This window comes from Microtus oregoni, unplaced genomic scaffold (genome assembly GCF_018167655.1).
Source record: "Microtus oregoni isolate MIOR12 unplaced genomic scaffold, Mior012 000025F_ref0000491, whole genome shotgun sequence".
Lineage (NCBI taxonomy): Eukaryota > Metazoa > Chordata > Mammalia > Rodentia > Cricetidae > Microtus > Microtus oregoni.
Window position 1 is genome coordinate 31,627,096 of NW_024543084.1, and position 14,161 is coordinate 31,641,256.

Sequence of the window (14,161 nt, forward strand, 5' to 3'; positions counted from 1 at the left end):
GGAGAGAGGATAGGCAGAGAGTATAAATAGGGAGAGAAAGGGAGGAGCAAGAGAAAGAGAGGAGGATATCGGGCCAGTCGCCCAGCCAGGCCACGGAGAAAGAAGTAAAGTAAGGTATACAGAAATAGAGAAAGATAAAAGCTCAGGGGCAAAAAGTAGATGGGATAAATTTAAGATAAGACAACCTGGCCAGTAACAAGCAAGCTAAAGCCGGGTATTCATAACTAAGATAAGCCTCCGTGTGTAGTTTATTTGGGAGCTGGGATGTGGGCCCCCAAAGAGCCCAAAGAGTAAAACATTACACAACATTTTGGTGCCCAAAAGTTTACAGAGGCTTGCGATAATTTTTTGTTTTTAAGACAGGGTCTCAAGACTGATTTTTTTTTTTTTTTTAAGACAGGGTCTCACTCTGTAGCTCTGGCTGCCCTAGAACTCACCATGTAGACCAGGCTGGACTCAAACTCATAGAACAACCTACCTCTGCCTCCAGACTGCTAGGGTTATTAAAGGTGTGCACTGCCAGTTCCAGCTTTTAAAACTAGTGTTCAGGGGGCTGGAGAGATAGATGTCTTAGCTGTTAAGACCATCTTCTCTTCCAGAGGCCATGAGTTAGGTTTCTAGCACCTACATTAGGCAACTCCCAATGGCCTGTAACTCCAGCTTTAGGGACATCCAGTGCCTCTGACCTCTGTGGGTATCTGCATTCACATGCAAGAGTGTGGTGTGTGTGTGTGTTCATAATTACTCATGATAAAATCAAATCTTTTTTAAAAGGTGACTTTCTTAAAATGTAATTGAAATGTCATAAGAATTTCCCATTTGACTCATATGTATCTATCATCACAATTAATTTAAGAATAGTTTTAAAACCCTACTTCCCTTAGCTGTCCCTGCCTCCTGCCACTTTGTACATTTCTCTCTTCTAGACAGTTTATATAAATGAAATCATATAGCATATTTATGGCTGGCTTTACTCACTTAGCATGGTGTATATTGATACTTCATCCATAATGTAGTGTTACGACTTCATAGCTTTTTCTCGCCAGCTATTTCAGTGCATTCTGCATTGCATTGGGTAGTTTTTTGTTTTTTAATGTATATGGGTCTTCTGCCCACATGTGTACCATGTCCATGCAGTATCCATGGAGACCAGAAGAGGGTGCCAGATTCCCTGGAACTGAAGTTGGAGATGGGTATGAGCTGCCCTGTGGGTGCTAGGACTCGAACATGAATCTTCTAGAAGAGCAGGCAGTGCTCTCAACGGTTGAGCCATCTGCCAGCCCCTCTGCTGCTCCCTCTTGATTTAACTCCCTGCCCACCCTTACTAAGATAACTGTTGTTCGTAAGTCATGTATCTAACCTCACGAGTGTACTTCTTGATGCTGTCAGTCAGATCAAAGTGCACCCTCCATCCCATATACTCTTGGTAATATGATTTGATCATTCCACCTGTTACTCTTTGGCAAGACTATTTTATATTATACAATTAGGATTACTTTAAGGGGAAGCCCTGTTATCAATCTTATGATGAGGAAGCTAGGCCATTGATTTGGGTTCCCCTGTGGCTCCATGTCCAGGTTTGCTCTATGCTGTGGGGGGTTACGATGGAGCGTCACGCCAGTGTCTTAGCACGGTAGAATGCTACAGCGCTACGGCAAACGAGTGGACCTACATAGCAGAAATGAGCACCAGACGGAGCGGAGCAGGCAAGTAGCGGCTGGTCAGCAGCTGAGGGGAAATGACTGGGGGCATCTGTGGGGTTTGAAAACGTCTGTTGCTTTTACTGGTTCTCCTAAGTGCTTTTAAGAGGCAGAGATAAGCAGCATGCCTGTGCGCTTCTGCAGGGTGAAAGCTTCCAAGTGCTGAAAGGCCCCTCTGTGCTGGTTACATAATGCCCTTCTGTCGTGCCTTTTAGGTTCTTGGTTTTGGTGTTTATTTGGGAAGTTGTTCAGTAAGCAGGTCTTTTCATGGCCATCTCTTTCAGATTGTATGCTTTTAGAGACTACTGACTGCTTCAGAGGGAGCTGTTTGTGAGAGGGTTTTTATTAAAGGGCTTTGTGCTGTCCCTGCGATTTGACTTCCTTCTCTCAGTAGAATCGCGGTTCTTACCAAGGTCCTTCCCAGTCCATTCGCTTCCCGCTCTGCAGGGACAAGCTTTCCCATCAGCGCCCTTCCAATGAGTTATGACGACAGAGGTTCATCCCACGTCATCCGTGCCCGCTGCCCTGTACTGCTGCAAGTTTCTTGGCTCTGTTGCTCTACTGTCATTTGCTTGGTTGTGTTTCACAGGTGTTGGCGTCCTAAACAACTTATTATATGCTGTAGGAGGTCACGATGGTCCTTTAGTGCGAAAGAGCGTTGAAGTATATGACCCTACCACCAACGCCTGGAGACAGGTTGCAGATATGAACATGTGCAGAAGAAATGCAGGTAACTGGCAAACCCAAAATCACGCCATCCATACTGCATTTTTAGGGATGTTTTCCTGGTTTCCCTGTGTGTTTTCCATTGTTCTTTGGCTGATCTCGTTCCCTGGTAGACTTAGAGGGTTTCCAGTGCAGAAGCTTATTTAAGAAGCCCTTAAATGTGAATGCCTAGGGCTGGAGCCCAGCTCTGTGGATGTGAATGTCTAGGGCTGGAGCCCAGCTCTGTGGATGTGAATGCCTAGGGCTGGAGCCCAGCTCAGTGGATATGGATTTCTAGGGCTGGAGCCCAGCTCAGTGGATGCAAATGCCTAGGGCTAGAGCCCAGCTCAGTGGATGTGAGTGCCTAGGGCTGGAGCCCAGCTCCGTGATAGTGTACAGCACTCACCTCACATGGATAAGACCCAGCGTTTGGTCCCTAGCACCACCAAAGTATTTTTTTTTTTAACAATTAAAAAAAAACAGATATGGTGGCTCCTGTTTGTAATCTTAGCATTTGAGGTGCTGAAGCAAAAGGATATATAGAGGGTTCTGGGACAGCCTGGACCACTGCAGAATAGGGCCTTGTCTCAAAACAGGGAAACATTTAAGGCCTATTTAGTAGAGTGCTTGCCTAGCATTTGTGAGGCCCAGGGTTCAATCACTAGGACCACATAAATCAGGGTAGTGGGAAATGATATAATCCACGCATTCCATTGATGGGAGTGGAAGCAGGAGGCTCAGATGTTCAGCATCATCGTGTGTGTGTGTGTGTGTGTGTGTGTGTGTGGTGATGCCTTGCATAGTATCTATAGCATGTTGTCTTGTCTTGATACTTTAGAGACCTTATATACTAGCCCAGCTTTGGTGATATTTGTAGACTGATTAGATTGCTGGCAGACCCTCTTTATTTGGCACTTGCATTCATTCATTTCCAATGTACACCTGTTGAGTGCCTACCACATATCACATATTAGTGAGTTCAGTTCCTAGTGAACTTGCCCAGTTGGGTAAATATCAACAGCAGGTATGCTACTTGAGCCAGGCGCAATGGTGCATACCTGTAACACCAGCCCTGGGAGCCAGAGGCAAGAGGATTCTGGGTCCCAGCCAGTCTGGACTATGTAACAAGACTTTATAAACAAAGCAAACATTTCTATCTGGAGGAAAAGTCTTTTAAAGAGCTTGTCTTGATTTAACATAGTTCAGGATTCATGAAGAAACCCAAAGCCACAACAACAATACAGAATAAGAATACAGAAGTCTTTGAGGTCAGAGTCCTGCAGCCACGTGTTTCCTATGGACATTTTGAGGAAACGGTTTAGCTGCAAGTGTGTTTAACATTGTGTGGACACCATGCTTACAAAAGCCAAGCAGTCATAGGCCATTGCCCCATGTGGCCTCTTGATGCAATAAAAAAAAAAAAAACACAGTAGACGTAATCTGTAGGGAACTGCTGCCTCCGCCATAGTACACTGATTTACAGTACAGGTGTCTTTGATAAGTAGAAGGATATTCTTCCTGGAAAAAAAAAAGCTACAAAATACATGAAACACTAGCATGGTTATTTTCCGTGAAGTAGCGTGTGCTTGTAACCATGCATGCAGTGTTTTTACAAAAGGAAGTGCTGTGGTGTGTACACCAGCATTACCAGAAACACATGCGACACTTCCAGGCTAGCTGCCCCAGACTGCAGCATCTCTAGACGATAGGAATTCCCAGCTCTGTTATCCTCTCTTGGGATCAGCACTTTCTGTCCAGCCGTGGCTGCCCATGAGTGTGTTAAAGGATTCCTGGGAGGGAAATGCCAGTCTTCTCCTGCCCTCCCCACAGTCTGAATTCCTGGTGCTTCTCGAGGTTACCGTGCACCATTGAATTCGGTGGCTAGATGTATTCCCTGAAAATGCTTTTTTTGGTTTTCTTTGTGGCCCGAGGAGAACACAAAGTTCAGGACAGTAAGGACTGTCAATAGCAGGGCAGAACTTATAATTAACTATTCAGCCGTACACTTTACCCAGTCAGTTGCGTTTGGTAAGATATTAAAAAATCTTTGATCGAGAGATACCCTAGAAGCCTTGCGGCACCCACAAGTCTGGGCCTTTGGTAGAGAAGGAGCTTGATTCAGGGCGTAAGGATTCGGCATTATAAACATTAGGTAACCTTCATTCTGTGTTTCTGATCATCTGAAGCAAATGTGTAATGAACTCTGTCCAGACTGTCTATACTTAATCTAGGATGAAGGCCTTATTCCTGCACCTCCTTGGGGAAGAAGGGGCTCGCCTGGCAAGGAGGGGGCAGGGCATGTGCTAATTACCAATGGGGAAAGGTGAGGGCATCACCGAAGTTTGAGTTAGCAAAACTAGTTTACAAGTCATATTTCAAAGTGTTCATAATCTTGGTAAACTATATAAAACCTGGACAAAAAAAAAAATCCAGGCATGGTAGCACCTACCTGTAAACCCAGCCCTGGGGAGACAAAAGCAGAAAAGTCTTGTGTTCCAGGCTGCACTGCGTGACATAACAACGCCCAGGCTAGCCTGGGCTACACAGGGAGATACTGTCTGAACACCACCAGCAACAAAGACATGGAGAAAGGGAAATTAAGTCATGGAGAGTGGAGGGACGAGCTGACTGCGGTTACCAGCAGCCTCATAGTGCTTAGAAGACATCTGCAATCGGTTCTTGTACATGGTTGGTTAAGATAAAGAAAACCAAACAGAACCAAGCTGTCAAGTCCTTTTGGCAAAGCAGTTTGGTTCCCAACTACCTAAAGGACTGGAGTGACTCAGTAAACTTACTATTGGACGAGGTGTCGCTGGCAGGGGGTGCGGAAACTGACCTCCACAGTGGGGTGCTCTTTCACCTGGGAGCCCCTCGGAATCAGTGAAGGACCTGAACTCTGTGGACCGTCCGAGCCTGTTGGGTTTCCTCACCTTTTGTTGTCTGCCTCAGTTCGCGTGGATTTGTGTACACGCGTGGACCTCCACGCTTGTCTGCGGCGTCTGCTTTTGAGTGTTTTGAATTGTTTAAAACAGTGTGAGTCTGATTCTTATGATAAGACTAGAATAGTAAAACAGTTGAGTCTGAGCAAAAGAGAGAAAGAAGGTTCACTCTGTTTTAGTATAGTTTTGAATATACATGTTTGAATAATTATTTTGGAAATCTCAAACATTTGTGTGTTTGAGGCTAGGTCTTACTATGGACCAGATTAGCCCCAGACTTGATATTCTCTGTCACCCAAGTCCTGGGAGCTCAGGTATGTGTATTCCACCATGCCCAGCTCTTTACTTAAAAATAATTCCATTGACTTAGCAAAAAGTTTATCTTATGTGTGTGGGTGTTTCACCTGCATGTACATCATTTGTATGTCTGGTACCTGTGAAGGCCGGAAGAGGGAGTAGGATCCCCTGGAACTGAAGCCACAGACAGTTGTTATCACAGCTGCCATGCAGGTGCTGGGAACTGAACCAGGTCCTCTGGAAGAGCAGCCAGTGCTCTCAACTGCTGAGCCAGCCCTCCAGCCCTAAACGAAATTTAGTTGAAATATAGTGTTTACCTCTGAAGTTTTCTTTAAAAAAAGAAAAACTATAGCAAATTATTTTATGAATATTTAAGCACATAGGTGCTTTTTGTTCCTCGTTTTAAATAACCACCAGTAAGGAAGGATTAGATAAGCATGGTTTTACACATGTGGAAATGTATGCAGCCACTAGATTATGTAGATTAAATTATTTGGGGGCAGTGTTTGAGGTGTGGTGTACGTCAGACTAAGTAGGTTATGTAAGCCAGGCAACATGGGCTACACGGCAGCCCCAGCACTCAGGAGGGGGTTACTGTGGCTGAGTCTAGCCTGAGCTACAGAGTGAGACCTCTCAAAAAGAAAAGAAGAAGAAGTTTGGGTCTAACGGCACAGGCCTACGTAATCCTAGCGCGTATGAGACGGAGACAGAATCAGGGATTAAAATCACATGGCTCCATGATGAGTTCAAAGCACAGTGAAACCCTGTCGCCTCTGGAAGGACCTGTGTGGGGCTAAGAAAAGTGCGTGTGTTGTACATCTATAGTAGAGATCAGTGTTTTAAAAGTTGTCCTAGAAGCTTTTGTGCTTTCACCAGGCCTGACAAAAGTTATTCTGGTAATCAAATACATAATACCATGATCCCCTCCTCCTCTTTTTAAAGCCAAGGATTCAGTATGTTGCCCAGGTTGCCCGAGCCTCCACAGTGCTAGGATTACAGCATAAGGCACCATTGTCTTTTGGCAGTGCCGGAGACTAAACCCAGCACCTCTTGTTCAGAAAGTGCGCTGCCACTGAACTACAACCCAGCTCCCTTTAAAGAAAACAAAGTAGCGACCTTCTGGGCAGCCGCTCCCCCACTGAGCTGTACAGCCCCACTCATGGCCACTTTGTGGGCATAAATACTGTCTTAGAATTCCCTGCAAAGCTAACATTGAGAACCTTTTTACTTTGCTCTCTCTCTCTCTCTCTCTCTCTCTCTGTGTGTGTGTGTGTGTGTATGTCTGTCTGTCTGTCTCCCTCTCTCAACGAGGACTGAAATACCTTCAGCTACAGGTGCAGCTGTTGTGCTGACTGAGTGAACTGTCATATCTAAAGCAGTTCCTGCAGTAATGGTGCACAGTAGGAGCTTTGCTTGCATACAGAGTAGGTCTCACATGGCATCACCCCCACCCCCACCCCCGCCTCCTTTTAGGGAGCATCACTCTTATCACCCGAGAGAACATAGGGTTGTTTGTACTTGCCGGAAAGTTGAAAGTAATTGTTTTCTCTCTGTTAACGTTTTTAAGGTGTTTGCGCAGTTAATGGTCTGTTATATGTTGTCGGAGGAGATGACGGTTCCTGCAACTTGGCCTCCGTAGAGTATTATAATCCCACAACAGATAAATGGACAGTTGTGTCCTCTTGTATGAGCACGGGGAGAAGCTATGCAGGTATGGTTTCCTTCCTTCCTTCTCCTGGCGTGCAGGTGACATCCTAGTGATGGAACGCATCCTCCTGTAAGAGGAAAGTCTTCTGTCTCATACACACTGCATGGACTGACAATGAAGCACACTCACTCTCTTAATGCAGTACTGAGGATACCTAACCCACAGCTCAAGAGTTAATCCATTTTAATGACTTAAAACAGTATAAATGGTTGAGAACAGTTCACTCCGCAGCAAGGCTTTAATTCCTTAACCACGATGAGCGTCTAAGGGGCTAGCAAGAGGGAGCGTTGAGTGGGCACAGGCTCTCGCCAGGCTTGGTAACCTGAGGGGTCCGTGGGACCTACATGATGGAAGGAACAAAATGACTCCAAGTTGTCTTCCTACCCCTTTACATGTGCTGTGACCCATACGCCCTCTTTGCCCCTAAAAAATAAAATAATTAATTAAAAACAAGTATGCCCATCTCAGTGCACTGCCCAGGAGGCTAGTACAGTGCCTTTCTTTATAAACCATTGGTTGAATTATGTCATTTTTGGCCCATTATCTCAATAAGAGAAATTATAATTATCTCTAATATAATGGTGTCTTTACCACTACATATTCTACATTTACTAATTCTGATGATGTTTTAAATGTCAGAATGTAACACAATTACTATAATACTGGGGGTAAAATTAATTCTTACTCATTAATCATCACTGCTGTTTATCCATCCTCCAAAATGACACCTCACAGGAAACTATATTGCAGGATCCCAGAGTAAAGTGATGCAGTATAGGTGAAAAATTTCCAACAACTTCATTGAGTCCTAAACTGACATAGACACCCACAGGACCACCACCACGATCAAGAGGATGGACACACACACCCTTCAGCATGTTTTCTGACCCTTCAAGTATTAGGTACAATTTGTTAATTTCTGACTAAAGCAAATTCTCCCCAATAATAACTTCAAAGGAAAAGAAAGTTCAGGGCAAGAAGTCTGATGTAGAACTTATTCCAACCTCAGCAGGGCTCTCCCAGCCATATGGGTTAAATTGGTAGTGCAAGGGGCAGGAGAGATGACTTGGGGCTAAGAGTGATTGCTGCTTTACAGAGGACCTCCAGGTCCAGGACAGCCCATAGCGTCTCCTAGACTCTCTGGGCACCTGTGGTCACGGTGCTCAGGCCGTACTCGCACGGGCATACACACAAACATAATCAGGTGGCGACAGTACAATTCTTTTTTTTTTTTTCTTTTTAAAGAAAAGGCTTTCTTTAAAAAAAGACGAAGAAGAAGAAGAAGATGATGATGATTATGAAGTCTGGAGAGATGGTGCAGCTATTAAGAGCACATGTTGCTTTTGCCTGGGACCCGGGTTCAGTTCCATAGGGTTTCAATGCTCCGCTCACAGCCACCCCTCACGCAGTACCCAGAGATCCGTGCCTTTTTGACTTCTGACTTTACCAGGCAGGCATGTGGTACATGCAGGCAAAACACTCATGTACGTAAAATAAAGTAAATGTAATTTTTTAAAATTACTGCTTTATTTTGTATGCGTGGGTGTTTTGCCTGCATGCGTGTCTGTGCACTGCATGTATGCCTGGTGTCCACCCAGGCCGAGAGAGGGCACCAGATCCCCTGGAACACTGGTTACAGATTGCTTTCACCCACCATGTGGTTGCTGGGAATGGAACCCAGGCCCTATAGACAAGCAGTCAGTGCTCTTAACCACTGAGCCATCTCTCCAGCCTGAACAAATACGAGGTTTAAACGTGGTGCTTGTCGTCTGGGGGAAAGGCACTCACTCACAAGGTGCCTTTGGCCGTAGCAGTACAGAACCCAGAATTCTCGCAAAGGCCGAGAGCGTGTTCTTTGACATGTTTTATTTCTGCATTCCCTCGTGCAGGGGTCACAGTTATTGATAAACCATTATGAGCCTGGAGGGTGTCTCCGCGTATCTATTCATGAGAACCTGCCACCGCTGGCCAGGATTTCTGAAGTGACTGAGCGCCTGGCGCTTCTCCTCCTGTAGCTGCACTTTACGTCTCAGCAGAAGACGAGACCATCTGCCTCTAGAGGCCTCGGATCCTGAAGATTATTTTTGGGAGAAGCACCGTGTAGGCTTTCTCTGCACCGAGCAGCAGCTGACTGACTTAACAAGAGACCTAGGCTACAGTCGCCAAGCTGTGGTTTTCAGACTGCAGTTGCTTTCATAAAAACCAGTTCCTATCAGCCTCGAACGACTACGGATTATTTTGTGAAAGAGCATAAAGTTAACGTGTGTTCTTGCAAAATTAAGTTTTCTCTTTCTTCCTCCTGAACAATCTCTACTGGGAACAGAGAATCTCTGGACAGACTAAAATCTGTGTAAGTATGCAGCATAGTTGGAGGATGAAACTGTCTGCTTTTATAAATATCTTTGATTACATGAATATAATAAATTGTGTGCATATAAATGTGTGTCTATATGCTTTCCTTTAAATATGTTTGAAAAGATGTTTGAAACTTGATTATCTATTTATAATTGGCACAGTACTTTGAATTATGCCAGTACTACATTGTAAAACAGAGTTGTATTTTTTGATATTTAACAATGCTTAACACTTTAAAACGCCACTTCTGAGGAATGAACATGGTGTAACACACTTTAATATGTGTGATGCCAAACTTTTTTAAATAAAATATAAATTATGCTTATTTATTATTTTCTTTAGTTTAATCTTGGTCATGTTTTGGTGTGTGTTTTTCGTTTTTTTTTTTTTTCTTCTTAAAGTAACACCTTTGGCATGAACATACCTGCAGGTTTTTGATGAATATAATGAATGTATGGAATTCAACTGAATTTGCATGGTCTTAAGAATTCTTTCTGTGTGTATAAATTTAGCTGCTATTAACAGAAGAGAAAGCTTTCTGTGAGTAACCATGTGTATTGAACAGATAGTTTTTCTGAGATCTTCAATTAATCTCTTTAAAGATGACCAACATGTGTCTTTCTTGAATTATCTTTGAATAAAAGTTTGTATATTATTTGTTTCACAATGTCCTTGATTTTAAGCTGTGTGTCTCCTTTGCCTGTTCCTTTTGCAAAACTTGGGTCCTCCAACTTCTGAAATCTCTATAATTTTTTTCATGTTTTTAATGAAACTGTATCTTTAGTTTTTTTGTTTTGCTTTTGCTAAAGTAACTTGTACTCTAGAAATATTAAAGCAATAACTGCTGCCACTGGGAGCTGTTCTTGGAGAGAAACTGACCTCAGCCATCAGAGTAAATGATTGGTCAGATTTAAACTTTCTATATTTTCTTGCTTTTTATGGTCAATAGCACACAGATTAAAAAAAAAAAGTAGCCTTGATGGAAGGGGGAACCCAGTTGAGAAGCAACTGGGACACAGCAGAAAGGGGGCATTGAAAGAAAGTAATAAGATACTGTGGCTACTGGTCAGGAGAGGAATCTAAAAAGTTAACACACTGTTGGCAAGTTACCATCATTAGGAGAGAAACGTGCGATAAAATTTTTTGGTCATTGATATAAATTGTGTGCGTGTGAAGTGTGCAGAATAAGAGGCCTGCTGAGGTGAGGGGTGGGGCTCTCTCGTCCTCAGAGCTACCTCTCTCAGCACCGCCTCAGCCACTCCAACAGGGCTTGCTTAATAGTTTCCTTCCGCCTCTGGGTGGGACTGGAAAATCCTCCAGTCATTTAGTCACAGGTGACTGGTGCCTTCCTTAGGTATCCGGGGGCCCCGCCCTAAATCATCACATTAGCATTGATGGAGGGGAGAGCAAACTGCTTATTGGGTGATCAGAGGGAACACAGGACCTAGTTACAGGCACGGGACCAGTACCAAGTACATTTTGCGTTATGTTTCTAAATTCCCAGTCAGAGACACTATACCCACGAAGTCTCATCAGCATGGTTGCCTACACAAGACCTGAACAATGAAGATGGCAACAGGCATGCCAACGTGAGATGGGAAGCTCAGGAGGCCTCATCTTTAGACAAAGAACTATAGGCAACGAAAGACTGTAGAGATAAAAGATAGTCTTCCTTAAAGAGGACCACATCCCCAACTGGTGTGTTATCCAATACCAAGAGTTCACCCCTGAAAACATATCTAAGTAACATTATACAGGCTGGTTGTATTTTTATATGTAGGAATATATAGCAACATTAAAGAAAAAGCCAGGAACTTGAGAGAGAACAGGGGGCGGGGGAACATGGGAAGGGTTGGAAGGAGGAAAGAGAAGGGGAAGATAATTTGATTATAATTTTAAAAAAGAAAGCAGTCCCAGGCTTGAGTAAAGTTCAAGGCCAGATCAGGGTCCTTGTTTCTCAAGGGAGCTGTGCCACCTGCTGCCCTTGAGTCTGCTTCTTGCCCGAAATCGGAGGTCTGGTGTGTGGACAATGGCGTGTGTGCTGCCAGCCAGCTTGGTTCTTCACCATTCCTTCAGGCTCTGACCCACCCTCTGCCGTGTATCTCATGGCACTACCCAATCACCTGCTAAGAATGCCTTATTTCAGTTTGCTCTTAAGCAAATTGGCGTCCACTGTGGGCGCTGGGGCCTCGCTTTGGAGCAAAGAATATGCATGTGATGGAGGAAGGTCATTGGCTAATAAAGGAACTGCCCTGGCCCATTTTATTGGTTAGAAGATAGGTGGGAGAAGTAGACAGAACAGAACGCTGGGAGGAAGAGGAAGTGAGCTCAGACTCCACAGCTCTGCTCTCGGGAGCAGACGCCTCAGAGAGAGGCCATGCCCCGCTCCTGGGTAGTCCCACCCAGGATGGACTAGGCTAGAATCTTCCCGGTAAGACCGGTTCTCACAGATTATTAGAGATGGGTTGATCGGGATGTGAGAATTAGCCTGTAAGTGCTAGAGCTAAAGGGCCAAGCAGTGTTTAAATGAATACAGTTTGTGTGTTGTTATTTCGGGGCATAAGCTAGCCGAGCAGGCAGCCGGGGTGCCAGGGACGCAGCCCCGCCGCCCATATTACTAGATGCATGGACAGAACCATACTTTAGAGTTGAGTTTCTCGGATTCTAAGCCTAGGCTGCTCCACGTTTTAAAGGGAAGTCTTCATGTGGTGAAACCCCAGACACAGAAACGGGTTTGGGACCTTGTACTGTGTGTGCCAGGTATGAGTTTTAAGGCATTTCTTAGGCTTTGGCTCTCATTATTGCAAAAACTAAGAAAATGAGAAGTGTTCTGTTTCAGAGTTTCACAGGATTTGAAAAAAAGGTGCTTATTTCGTACCTGACTCCCTCGATAAGTTGCATTTTTCTGTGCCTAGCCTTTGCTGCAGGGGAATAAGCCAACTGGGTTGCCATAGCTTCACGTCTGTCCAGCTGTAAATCTTCAAGGCATAAGATAATAGTTGACTAGTTTATAGGGATGCATGTGGTTCAATTAACAACGTATCTCCTGGGGTATAACCCTAAATCTGAATCCACAACCATTGTTTCCTGAGTATTTTTTGACTCGTGGCTTGATTCTCAGTACTCTATGCCATGCAGGGGCTCTACCTACTGAATTTGATAACTGAACACACGTGCCTAGCTGTCTACTACAAGCCTGCTCAATCTGAGCCCACAGTTCTGGTCTTTACCATACTTCAGACACTGCAGGCTTGGGCGGAGGAAAGAGTTGGCCTGCAGTCCAGTGATGGTCACGGCTTCAGACAACAGGAGGCAGGAGATCTGGAGCCGGGATAGGTAAACAAAGTGGCTAAACTGGGGTGAGGAGCTACAGTCTTATACCTCAGACCAACCAATCACTAGAGACTCTGACTGCCCGGTGGCTTGGGAGAAGCAGCTCTGGTTACACTTAGTAGCAGAAGGAAGCATTGCTTATGGAACACCTCAACATTTTCTATGCAACATACCTCACCTGACTCAGGCATCCTAACAGAGCTTGACTTCACAAGGGAGAGGTTCTATTTCTTTTCTTTTGAGGTGACCTCCTTGCTACCCTTCTTTACAAAGAATAAGTGTGTTAAAGGTACGGAATACTTAGCCATGAGTACAGGGTACCATTGGACCCATCAGAAACACCCGTCAATGGAACTTGATTGGGAGATGATATCAGGGTAGATAGAAAGGGGAGGGAGGACTGACAGGTCCGGGCAGGAATGGGGGGACAGTGGCATCCTTCCTTCAGAAACTCTGAGGACAGCTTTCCCACGGTCTGCACCTATATGAACACATTCGCACAGAGCACACATTTGTATGGCAATTGTACTCAAGTAGATGAGAACAGGGCCAGTCCAAATGACGCCCTTGTACAAGTTCTTATTAGATGTTTGTGGCCGTGTATGCCTTTAATACAGCGCTCAGGTGGCAGAGGCCCAGGTGATGGATTTCCTCTGCTCAAGGCTGGCCAGAGCTCCCAGCCTTGGAAAGAGGAAAAAAAGAAAGAAAAGGAAAAAAAAAGAAAAAAAGTTGATTTTAAGATAAAACCATGTAATGTAGCACAGTACAATTCTCCTGCTTCAATACCCCACACACTGAAATTACAGGAATGTGCCACCACGTCTATATTTTATTTAGTTAGTTTTGCTTGGGGGTTTGTTATTATTGTGACATATAAGGCCTTGCATAGACAGGCTGGCCTTAGCGTGGTATGTAGACGAGGCTGATCTTAAATATCTGACCCTTCTGTTTCCACTTGCCAAGTGTTAGGGTTACAGGATTGCACCACTGTGGTGAAACATTATTTTAACTAGGTAAAGGTGTGTTACATTTGTTTATGATGCATTTGTTTAATTAAGGAAAGATTGTGCTGTTTCACCTTGCCTGCCTAAGGTACTGGTTTGATCTAATAAAAAGCTGAATGG

At 44.4% G+C, this 14,161-nt stretch overlaps 1 protein-coding gene across 1 annotated transcript in view; it reads left to right on the forward strand.

Annotated features, from left to right (window-relative positions):
- Klhl2 (kelch like family member 2) overlaps nt 1–10,359 on the forward strand; it is a 113,975-nt gene extending 103,616 nt beyond the window's left edge. The window contains exons 12-15 of the mRNA XM_041674427.1: nt 1,578–1,706; nt 2,290–2,430; nt 7,209–7,352; nt 9,239–10,359. Coding sequence (XP_041530361.1) covers nt 1,578–1,706; nt 2,290–2,430; nt 7,209–7,352; nt 9,239–9,267 — 443 coding nt within the window. The 3' untranslated portion in view covers nt 9,268–10,359. The remainder of the gene's footprint in view (nt 1–1,577; nt 1,707–2,289; nt 2,431–7,208; nt 7,353–9,238) is intronic.
- The last annotated feature ends 3,802 nt before the right edge of the window (nt 10,360–14,161 follow it).